We start from the raw sequence: 12,059 nt of genomic DNA, 5'->3' as shown, positions 1-12,059 counted from the left end.
TCTACGTGCCTTAGAAGCGCATGCCACGACTAAGGGTACCAACTAGGTACTTAATTAGCTAAAGGAGTGCAGTATAATGCTCTTTAGTAGGGTTAGAGATGAATCGTAACAATAGGCCTGCAGTATAGCAAGCATTAGGTCGTGTAATTATAGCTAGCTATAGTGCCTTACTAACACCTTCTTAATACTAAGTCTTAAAGGCGGCACTAGCTATATAGCCCTTAGGTGCGCGTTAAATAGACGTCTTAACATAGCGAGGCGCTATTAGAGTAGCTAGACCGATACGGCTACGTATACTATATTTCTTACTAAGCCTATTTAGATAGGCATCCTAAACGATATAGATAGTGCGTTAGTTGCGGTTACGGATAATCCGTATACCGAGATAGTAGTGTAGGTTACTAAGTTCTCGTATGTTAAATCGGTCCTTTAGCATCTAAGCAACGGCTTCTAGTGCTAATAGGCTGTAGGCGATAATAATTATATTATCGACGTAGATAACGATAATCGAGCCGCTAACAACGTGTTTGAACACATACACGTCAGTTATTATTAGTACAAAGTCTAGGCTCTTCAAGTACTTCCGAAGCTCTTTATACTATAGCATTAGTAACTGCTTCAGACTATACAGTGCCTTTAGCAATAGGCAAACCATGCTCTTGCTACTACGGTCCTTAAAACCGTATAGCTATTTAACGTAGATCTTATGCTTATCGCTAATTAGGGTATTAAGGAAGGCTGTCAGAATGTCGTATTGCTTAGCCTCTAGGTCGTAATAAGCAATTAGGCTAAATAGGGCTCGAAGCGTGCAAGGCTTAGCAACAGCCGCATAGGTTTTATTATAATCCTGTCCTTTAACCTATATAAAACTACGGACGACCTATCGAGCCTTAAACCGGCTTACCTTGCTATTAGCGTCACGCTTAATAGTAAATACCTATCGGCTACGGACAACCTTGCGACCTTCTAGCACCTCTAACCGAGATATATAGACCTATATATAGTTATCGATTAGTAACTTGTATTTAGCCTTATAGGCTTCCTTCTATTATAGCTAATATAGTAACTAAGTCGCCTCCTTATAGCTCTTCGGAATAGGAATAGTGTCTCTATTAGACTATTTAGCAATATAACAGGAAGCTATAAAACCCTTAATATAGGCTATCGGCATATTAGCTATTATACGTCGAGTCGACCGCTTAATACTACAATCGGCTAGATAGCTACGCAATAGCTTACGAGCGCTCTTGTTGCTTCGTGTCTTGCGTATAGAACGACTACTAACGTTATCTAGTCGCTTAAATTTAGGCAGCTAGCTAGGCTCGCCCTTCTTAGCGTTTAGATTATATACTAGCTTTTCCTCGGCTAACTAAAAGCTATCTTTATTACTTGAAGCTAGTAGTTAAACGTCTAGAAGGTCGTTATTAATTAGCAACGGATTAGCGACGTTATCGGCTATTTCTTATGCAGGTCCTTATTTAGGCTGTTCTTCTTGCTAAGCTAGAAGCCGCTAGACTATACTAGCAGCCTCGGCAGGCGACGGAGCCTCGTTGCTTATAGAATTGAACAAAGCCGGTATAATAGACTTAAGGGTAACAAACTCGTTCTTAGAAGGGTTATTAGGATTAGTATATAGATCTATGCTATTTAGAAGCAGAAGGTTACTATCTAACTTAATAAACTAAACATCCTTAGAAGCGATAACCTTGTATTAATTAGGTAGGTAGATTATATACTTTCTAGAGTCTATAGAGCCCTTAGCATAGCTAACTAGCTTGCTAACAAGACCTCTACTATCTATCTTCTTTCTACGAGCGATACTATAATCGTATATAATAGTAGTATAGCTATAGGCTCGAAGGTGCTAAAGGCGTAGCTGCTTTCGAGACCAATTAAGCTCCCTAGCTACAATAGCATAGGGGCTAAGACCTTCTAGGGTTCTAGGTGTAATATTAAGGACCTATATAGCGGAGGCAACAGCATATAGCTATAGAGACTTTAGAAGGTTAGCCTATAGCATTATCTTTCTCGCAGTCGTATATACGATATAATTGCTAACCTTAGTAAGGCTATTCTAAGTTGATAAATAAGGTGCAGTAACTTATAGTATAATGCCCTCGTCTCGAGCCTAATTTAATAGCTAACTTCCGCTATATTTACCCCCTCTATCGAGGCGGTAGATTAGGATTAAGTAACTAGTCTGTATATAGATATATATATAATGGTCCTTAATAGCCACTATAGCCCCTAACTTAAGCGTGCTAGTATATTCGTGTCGATAGCCTAACTTAGCGCATATAAACAGTGTGAAATAGCGCTCCTATAACAGACTAGGGTTAGTAATAGTAACTATATCTATACAGACAATATAATAGATCGTAGATAGTCGTACGCGTAGCAGCCGATTGTATTCCTTATACGACATAGCTATGCGATAGGCAATGCAGTTGCGGAAGTCGTTCTTGTTGCTAGTGCTAGTAATAATAATCTAACCCTTAGCTTCTATTCGTAACAGCTTGCGGTAATGGATATAGCTATATCGTAGATGCTACTCTTCTATCGTACCTATTAGCACCCCCTTCTTCGACAGAAGCGTAACAACTTAGCTATCCGGTCCGGAGGTTGGTATATACAGATAGGGGAGACCATTCTTCCGATATGTCTAAGCAATAGTAACCTTAGAGCCGTTAACAACAGTAAACAGTACTCGCTTGTTATTCCGATAGAAACAGCCCTTGTCGGCAAGCTTCTTAGTAGACAGAAGGTTGGCTGCTAGACCTAGAATATACAGTGTATTAGACAGCTTTATGCTGCTTACACCACGCTTATTAACAACCTTAGTTTAAGCTATACTAACTATCGTAGCGTGCTTCGTATTGCTACTAAACCGGACAGGAATGTAACAGCCTTTATATTTAATAAGCAATAAAGGGTTATTAACTATATGCATGCTAGTACCTAAGTCGACAACCTAATTAGTAGTACGAGTCGCTATAGTAAGTGCTATAGAAGCTGTGTTACTAATAGTAATCGCATTAAAGGCGTAGTTGCTGCTTAGGTCTAATAACACCCCCGGGGTAGCATTAGCCGCATATAGGCCCTAGGTACTATTCTAACTAGATAGCAGCTGTTGCTGTTGTTACTATATAGTTAGTCTACGCTGCTGCTATTGCTGCTTCTTAGCCTTCTACTTCTCGCGACGAAGACGGTCTTCTTCCTTTAGGTAAGGGTATTTAGTATAGCACCGATCGGATAAGTAAGCGCCTTAGCAGTATAAGCACTTCTCGCGATTCTAACTATTCTAGCTGCTTCTACTACGACCACGACTATTGTTGCTGTTTCCGCGGCTACTACGACCGCTACGGTTCGAGTTACCTCGACCGTTGTTATTGCTATTACTACCCTACTATTATAGTTAGCGCTAAAGACTAAAGAAGCCGTTGTATTAGGCCTAGTTCAATTAAGCTACATTCTTATTAAGCAACGCGCTAATAATGTTGTTAAGGGTACTGTTATTAATAGTATATTCTAAGGCGCGTATTTGCTTACGGCGCATCTATACGAAAGCCTCGTAGAACGGTGCAATTTGTATAATAAATATATAGATAGCCTAATATTAGCTAATAGCCAATTTAGTCTCCTTTAAGGTACTAAGCTTCTTCTTATACTTATTATAGAACTTCTTAATGTCCTTGCTATTATACCGAAGGGTAATATATTCCTAGTAGAGTATGAATTTAGTAGACCTACCTTTACTAGTATATTTCTTCTTTAGGAAGTCCTATACTTCCTAGGATGTAGATAGACTAAGCAGTAATTATTAAATGTTACTAACACAATTAGCAAAGATCTAGGTACGTGCTGTTTAATCTTTAGAGTCCTATTTATCTTAGCGGTCTTTAAACTCCTTAGAAGTCTTACTAGATACCTTAGTAAGAGGTCGCTAGCGGGTACCTTGCATATAGCGCTAGACCGATATACCTTTAAGAGCGCCTTTAGCGGCGTAGGCCTACGCTAGATAATTCTCCTTGTTCTTTAGCTTAGGAATGTTGCTTATATAAGCGTTAGTAGTTATAGGGGGAGCTATTACGGACAGCGACGGCGATATAGAAAGAGACTATAGACTTGTCTTAAGAGGCGGCCGATAGGCGCGCCTACGTTCTAGTATAGCGGACAGCTAACACTAGTATAGCGGACAGCTAACACTAATAATAACCGACTCGAGTCGGACTAGCACCTGCTAGAACACTCGAGAGCGGCGGTAAGGGTAGCGGCGACAATATCGGTATCGGCGCAATTATTAGTAACAGGCGCTAGCTACGTAGCAGTCAGATTAACTATTAGAAAAACGTATAGAATGCGTTAGAAACGTAGGGGGCTTATAACTACTTAATGTAACTAATGTATTTAGAAGAAGGACTATCTACGGAAAGTCTAAAGATAAAGTATAGTAGTTGCAGCCTTAGGCATTAGGCACGTAATAGACCCTAACACCTAGACATATACTCTAAGTCTATATTTTAGCATTATTAAACCGCTAGTTGCCTTCTACTTTAACCTTAATAACTAGTAGTAGATTAAGGGCCGCTACGAGCTTATCGAGTGTCTCTAGGTCCTATTATATATCTAGTAATTACGAATAATTAGGCGGTAGTTCTAGCTAAGAGTACTAAGACTAGTCGATTGCTTAAGATTCTATACTTTACTAATAAATTTGCTAGGCAATCGATAGTCTACGAGCGACTAGACCTATAGCTATCTCTTATATCGAACTACTAGCGACGAACGAGCCGTTATAATCGCTACCTTCTATTTTATTTTATACCTAAAGCTACTATCTAAAGTCTACGAAGGTTACGAGACTGCGCTAAGAACGCCTTTACTAAGATTGCGACGATACGATAACTATATTAGAAGATATACCTCGTTATCTAATTTACTTATTATAGCGGCCGCTAATATAGAAGGTTATATACTAATAAGCGCTATAATATTAAAGATTGGATTATAGACACGACAGGCTCTAAGACTATTTTCGCTTACAGTTTCGATTGTTAGAGCCTTAGAGGCTAAATTAGTATTCGTAAAACTTAAATGTGTTACCTCTACGCCCTAATTAAGCGAGACGGCGGACAGGGGTAGTCTCCGTAAGCGGCAGCTAGCTCGAACATGTTAGACGTAAACTTTTTAAAGGTGCGGATAATTCCTTTAGGCAGTACGCTAGCTTTAACTCGGTAGATCCCGCTTTCAGGGACTACCCCCTTCCGCCATCTCGCTTAATTAGGGTGTATAAGGCATGCTCGAGTGAGCGTATCCACCAGGCTTCGTTCGGAATAATGACATGCAACTTGCCATGACCCTTGAAAACAACCAGACCAGGGCTCTGAAGAGCTCGCTTGTGATGGGAAGTGACCAGGTTCACGGTGGATATTTGTGACAGAGACGGAAAAGTGCATGATTGGACGCAACGGACACCTTGGGAGAGGGGGGAGGGCATTCAGCCATCACGATGCCCGTCCAGCAGAAACAATAGCGTGAGGGGAAGCAGCGCATATGGGGTGAAAGCTGAAAGGGCCTGGTCGAGCGAGACGTGTGTTTGCTTCGCGGCTGCAAATCATCGCATCTGACAGACATCTCATGCCTGTCAGCATTTGCTTGGTCGCTCTGCCGAGCTCCGATGGAAAGGTGGAGACCAGGTCATCTGCCGCTGTCGAGGCTGGAGATGTTGTACACAATGGCACAGCCGTGAACATTACCGTTATTACACGGTGAACACAGACCACCTTAGCGCGTGTCTTATGAACACGTAGGTGAATATAAGATTAGTAATAATCACTTAGATAAGTAGCTAGAATAGCTAGAATAGCTGGTTTGCCGCCCTAGCCGGGTTCTCGAGGTACTAGCGCTATAGAGATTTTTTTATGCCCCGGTCCGTACTACCTCGAGGGCGTATTTGTTCGCGTTCTTTCGTGTTAGTATCAATAGCGGCGATAATATAGACGAAGATAGCGGCAACAACGCTATCGACCTTACTACCGACAGTAATAGCTAGTAGGGCTATTGTCTATACTAAGATTGTTACTATATACCTTCTATATATCTTATTTCCTTTATTGTTCTACTTTGTATAGGATACGCTATAATAACTAGATCCACTTGCTGACTAATCTATGTCTCGTATATGTTCATATAGTGAACACCGTGTTCATAAGCCCGGAAATTAAATACACCGTGAGTCTACATCTCTAGTCGAGGCAGGTCGGATGGAGACGAAGGAGGCCTCTGAACGCTCGAACCTTGTCTCGATAGACGAATAGATTGACGAAGGACAGGGCCTCGTGGTGTGTGATGGCGCGGTGCACTGGACATGCTCATCAATAGTCGACGGCCGGCTCAATGGTGCACGCGCGAGCTCCGCAGGCGCTCCACTTGCCGATTCCAGGACGGCCGCGCCGAGCGATGTGTTGCGAGGTCCAGCAGCACGTAGAATATTCGAGGCAGAGGCAGAGGCAGAGGCAAAGGAGCAGTGAGGATGAACACGCTCATTGGCGCCAGGAGAGGCGTGGCTGCTGTCTTCAGTCAAGGAGCAACGCCGGCTCGTGGTCTGCGATGGAATAAACTGGCTTACAGTAGGCTGCCAGGCTGAGCCGGTCTAGCCCCACGTCGGGTCGGTTCGCGCCAGCGTGCATGTCCTTACGCGAGCTCGCGCACGCCTTTCATAGGCGGCATCGACAAATTAAAGCCTCGGGCTACAACCTAGATACAAGGCAGCGCAGCGCAGCACGCTAGAGCTCGCTCGCAGCAAGCGTGACGTTCAGGCCGAATCGAATCGGCCCAAGGAGGACGGCAGGTTGAGCTGCGAGTGTGTGTGCGACTTCACTGTCGTCCTCGTCGTCGTCCTCGAGCGCGAGCCCAGCTGGCCAGCATGAGCAGCAGCAGGATGCAAGCGCCACACCCGCCGACCGAGCACCAGAACTCGTCGCATCAAGCTCCTGCGCCAGTCAACCTGCCTCCCATCCACCATTTTCCGCCGCAACACCCAGCCATGCAGTCGCCGCCGCCCTCCTACACCGCGCCCATGACCAGCAATGGCCCGCCGCCGCCGCCGCCGCCGCCGCAGCACCCTCAACCCTATCCTCCGCCGCAGTATCATTATCAAAATGGCGTGCCGCCGACGATGCAGGCCAGCGTGGCGGCCAACGGACAGAATGGCTTGATGCGCATCCCGCTACCACACGCGCAGCTGGACTCGCGACACATGTCCGGCGGGAGGCATAAGAAGGAAATCAAACGACGCACAAAAACCGGCTGTTTGACGTGCCGTAAACGGCGCATCAAGGTGAGTGAGTATATCGAAGAAGTGGTGCAGCGCTGCGCTGCGCTGCGATGTTACGCGATGCGAGGCGGTCGCGTCTGCGGAAAGAAGCGAGCGAACGGGCTAAATCAAGCGAGACCTTGTTCACTGCACTGCACGCATCAACAAGAGCAACACCGCCATCACTATTTCCACCCGGCACCACCGCTGACCACCACACAGTGTGACGAAGGCCAGCCCACGTGCCGCAATTGCTCCAAGTCCAAGCGTGAGTGCTTGGGCTATGATCCCATCTTCAAGTCACAACCAAGCCCTGCCAATATTCAGCCAGCACCCACCGGCAACCCAGCGTCGTCGTCTGCTTCACATCCAGGCGCAGGCAACCCATACCATCAGGCCCCGCAGACCTTTCCTGGAACGGGCGGTACCTTCATACATACTCAAGCTGCTGCTGCTGCTGGAACATCCGCACCTCCCGGCTACGCGTACGCCTCATTAGACCCTGCGCTGTCCAGTGGCGACCCATCAGCACACATGGCGCATAGCAATTATCCGCATGCTCTTCAGATGCTGCGAAAAGGTATGTGTGACAACCATCTTGTGGCTGACATTGCCCTCTGACATTCTTTTAGTCAGCGTGATACCCATGGAAGATCTATTCGCTCTCAATGATATACCGCCTCGCTACCATTCGAGAGAAGCGCCACAGCCTCTTCCTCCCCAAATGCAAGAGGAACTGGAAGATTTTGTCAAATATCACTATGTTGCCGGCCTTGATCGCGTACTTGAAACCACATGGTACTCGCAACGAGGATGGTCTCATCTACAACGCGATCCGATGCTCCTGGATTTTGTTGCTCAATGTGCCGAGCAATTCAAGCAGCGCGACGAAGCCAACGAGAAGCTCAGGACTTCGCTGGAAGCGCGTCTTGTGTGGCAATTAGCGACTATGCCTCGTGCAGCAGCATCACAGACCAATGGCGTTGGAGTTGGTGTTGACCCGCTGCTCCAAGAAGTGTTGCCTCGCATTGATGTTCTTGAAAACCTACTCACTGGTCAATTTCTCGACCCTAGCAGGATACCGCCGCCGCCGCAGCAACAACAACCCCAGCCTGGCCAGGACCCTGCTGCAGCAAATCAAAAATACAACGAGAGATCCTTCTGGCATCACCTAGGCCGGTTGGTTTCTCTCAGAGACGACACTACATCAGTACAGAAGGACATAGACGACACACTGAACGTCATTAGAAATATTCTGGGCATGCTCGAGAACCGAGACGTGCTCTACTCCATCGCAATTGGACGGCACATAGGTGGGAGGATGCCGGACTTCCATCCACAGCGACACCTAGTGGCCCCGAATAATGACCCTAACAACCCAGTCACCAAACTCAGCATTGCACACAGCTTCGTGGAATCAGAAGACCAACGAGGCACAACGCAAGTCATCCAGAGAATCTGTTCCATGGCCATAAGAGGGTGGATACTTTCAAAACGATGATGAAAAAAAAGGCCACAGTCCCTTGTACTACAAATTTTTCGGTATTCAGTTTTCGTTGCTGGAGAACCGGACTCTGGTAGGCGCAAATGTTTTGCTGGGAGATACCACTTGAGAGAAGTAATGTAACCTTATATCGCTCTTCATGGCCACAGCCGCCAAATTTTCGGTTCTTCGAGGAACATTCTACCCATCATGACATCCTTCACTACGTCTCGTGTCTTGCCCGTGTGAATCTTGAAGACAAGCATGAATGTCAGTGATTCATGAGTAGAGAGAGCGCACTTTCACAAAAGCGATGACAGAGAGCAGCAGTTACGTTCGTTAGCTTGACCATCGATGGATATTCTTTCGAATCTGTGCACACGAACGAAACCATGAACATCCACAATTGATTTGAAGTTGACTTTCATACTCATGCTATACCCGTAGTGTCTAACCAACGCCCGGAAACATGCTGAGCCATCGAAGTGCGCTGAGTAAAACCGTGCCAGCTGCCCCGAAAACTCCTTACCTTCTAAAAACCCAGTAAAACGCCTCGTGGATTGATCCAAACACGATAAGCTTCGAGTGTCAGACCTATTCTGTCGACGATGATGTCGCAACGCATCACACTGTGGAAAGCATAGGATAAATTGCTGCATGTGCTCGTAAGGCACCAGCAACTTCGGTGAGAAAAATGCTCAACCCGCCATTATTAACGCCGAACAAACCAGGATCCAGTCCGAATGAGACCCTTTGAACAGAAGCCACTGTGAGCGCCCCGCCTTGAAGTCCAGCGAGCGTCTAAGGCTTGGGTGGCAGGCGAATGTCGCCCTGTCGTAACTCAACAATGGGCCACATGGTTATGACCGAGGAGTCTTGCCGGCATTGTCGAGATATGTTGGAGCCCACTTCTTCGCCCACTGGCGCAGTACTATGGACGCTGGAATATGTTAGCGGAATGTGTGCCTCGAAACGACATGGTGATTAGGGCTTACCCTTCAAGAACTTCTTGGAAGCATACTTGCGGAAGAATGCCTCATGCACGACCGGTGAGTACAAATAGTCAACCATCAGCTTGAAGACAGGCTGGATGTCGGCCTCGGTGTAGCCAGCATACTTGGCGAGAGTCGCGTCCCACTCGCCGCGATCGAGAGCAAGTCGTGCGAGGTACATGGCTGCGGCAGCCACTTGGGAAGGAGGATACTTCAGAAAGCGGTGGTCAAGACATCCGATCTCGAGCAGATACTTGCCAAGGGTGCGCGTCTGGATGTCATAGTTGTCGGCTTTTGAGATGCGACGGAGGAAGTTCATCGGGTTGGGATACGAGAGATCGTAATCAAGGGTGGAGAGGACGAAGCGCTCCGCAGACAATATCTCTGTGTCCTTGAAGCCGTCATCGGCAACGTGGACAAAGTTCTGAACGTGCGGTGAGAGGACTTCTTCGTACTTGGATGCGATGAACATGGCGGTGACACCGACCAGTTGGAGACGATCAAGCTGGACAACCTTGCAGGACAGGAAGCGGTCGATGATGTTGACAGCCAAGAAGAGTGTTTCTGGCAAGAGTCTGAATCTAGCGTGCACTTCCAAGAGCCAGTCGACAAGGATACCACGCATCTTCCATTCCAGATCGGTTTGGTTGGCCATGTAGTCAGGGTTGGGCAGCGTGGAAATTTCAAGGTCTTTCATGTAGTCGAAGATCTCGTGGACATACTCGGCAACCATGAGGGGGTCGTCAAGGTCTTCAGAGTCGAGGTCCTTGGCCTCCTTGATGAGCTGCTCGAGTGACTTCTCCTGCTCGTACTCATCATCATCGTCAAGCTCGATAGGTTCGCTCAGCATAGACTTGACAGAGGCTCTCTTCTCGACTTTGGACTTGGCTCCATTGGTCGGCGGCGGCACGTTCTCAGCATCGTCATCAACATCATCATCATCAAGGTCGTCCTCCACGGCTGCAGAGCGCTTCGGCTTGGTCGATGAGGTGTTGCGCTTCTTGCTTGTAGGTCCAGTTCCAATGCCAGAGCCGCTGTAAGGTCGCTTCAGCTCTGAGGACGCGTTGTTGGAGGTCTTGGGGCCGAGGGCAGTACGAGTCGAGGTGGAACGCGCTGGTTGCTTCTGGATGCCAGCAGGCTTCGCGGCCTTGGAGAGAGTAGCCTTTGACAGAGTGTCCTTCGCATTGCCCTTCTCAGCCAGCGGCTCCTTCTTCGCGACGTTGCTGACGTCTCCCAGTGCGGTCCTCTTTCGTGCAGCCAGGGTGCCGTTAGTGGTTGCAGTAGTACGCGTCGTTGTCAATGCCTTCTTGGGGGGATCGCCAGCAGAGGTCGTCTCCAGTGCGGCAGCCTTTGCACGCGTGAGGCGTGTAGTGCCGGTTGCATCTGCATTCTCGTCGGTCACCGTGCGTCGAACTGCTCGAGCCTAAAATGATATCAGCCAAGAGCGGGTGAGAGAGGGCGGCGACGAGGAGCTCAAGAGCGTGCAGGACGTGGCTTACGGGCGGCATGGTATGTGATGAAGAGGTATTATGAGTCGATACGCGTATGCCGGTGGGTCAATAGCACACTTGAGTGCCAATGGGAGCGTGTTTCGGCGGTCTATCAAAGCCTGAGGTCAGTTGTTTTGGTCGGGCATGTTTAGACGGGCAGGCGCGGCATCACTCACCTATTGTGATCCAATGCTGGCCAGAGAGGTTGTTTGGTGGGCAGGGAGCCGTCGGCGGCAGTCAAGTGTGGTTGAGGGTGAGTTGGACTGGTATCAACATGAATTGCATGCACTGCACGGTGCGGATGGATGCTGCGGGCGGCGGAGGGTGATGGCTGGCGGCGGGAATGAAGATGCTGGCGGTAAGACGTCTCGCACGACTCCAGGCCAGTGACGGAGATCTGCTTGCACGGAAGTCTGCAGCGGGCGGTGCGGTGTCGAGGTGGTGAGGGAGATAGATGGGTTGTTGTGGAGGAGAGGAGAGGAGAGGAGAGGTGAGGTGCAGCAGGCGCAGGCGCGACGTCGAGCTGTGTTTTCGTGAGAGCGCGTCTGGTCCTGGCTTGGCGTGGAGCTGGTGGAGCTCTGAAGTGCCAGGGACGATCGCGTTGTTGTTGTGTGCCGGCGCAGGAGCAGGTCAATGCGTCCACCAGATCGAGATTGACAGGTCAGTATGATGATTCCTGCGATGGTTGTATGTGTTGCGTTGCGTTGCGTTGCGTTGCGTTGCGTTGCGCTGTTCGCTGTTCGCTGTGCCCGTCTCGTGATGTGAGCAAATTGCAGACG

The 12,059-nt window shown here is 47.9% G+C and overlaps 2 protein-coding genes across 2 annotated transcripts; one reads left to right on the top strand and one right to left on the bottom strand.

The window, feature by feature from the left end:
• Nucleotides 1–6,925: 6,925 nt before the first annotated feature.
• MYCFIDRAFT_76004 (uncharacterized protein) lies at nucleotides 6,926–8,816 on the top strand (the record flags this gene model as incomplete). Its single annotated transcript, XM_007922234.1, has 3 exons — nucleotides 6,926–7,339; nucleotides 7,538–7,895; nucleotides 7,948–8,816. 3 exons carry the CDS (start codon nucleotides 6,926–6,928, stop codon nucleotides 8,814–8,816), a joined length of 1,641 nt encoding a protein of 546 aa, XP_007920425.1.
• An 842-nt stretch (nucleotides 8,817–9,658) lies between these two features.
• On the bottom strand, nucleotides 9,659–11,745 carry MYCFIDRAFT_86001 (uncharacterized protein; the record flags this gene model as incomplete). Its single annotated transcript, XM_007922452.1, has 4 exons — nucleotides 11,457–11,745; nucleotides 11,290–11,389; nucleotides 9,794–11,213; nucleotides 9,659–9,738 (listed from the first exon to the last, which is right to left on the bottom strand). The coding sequence occupies exons 2-4, from the start codon at nucleotides 11,296–11,298 to the stop codon at nucleotides 9,659–9,661; spliced, it is 1,509 nt and encodes a 502-aa protein (XP_007920643.1). The 5' UTR covers nucleotides 11,299–11,389; nucleotides 11,457–11,745.
• Between the last annotated feature and the right edge of the window lie 314 nt (nucleotides 11,746–12,059).

Source organism: Pseudocercospora fijiensis (genome assembly GCF_000340215.1).
Source record: "Pseudocercospora fijiensis CIRAD86 unplaced genomic scaffold MYCFIscaffold_1, whole genome shotgun sequence".
NCBI classification, from domain to species: Eukaryota; Fungi; Ascomycota; class Dothideomycetes; order Mycosphaerellales; family Mycosphaerellaceae; genus Pseudocercospora; species Pseudocercospora fijiensis.
Note: the sequence above shows the minus strand (reverse complement) of the source record. Positions and strands in the feature narration are given on the sequence as shown.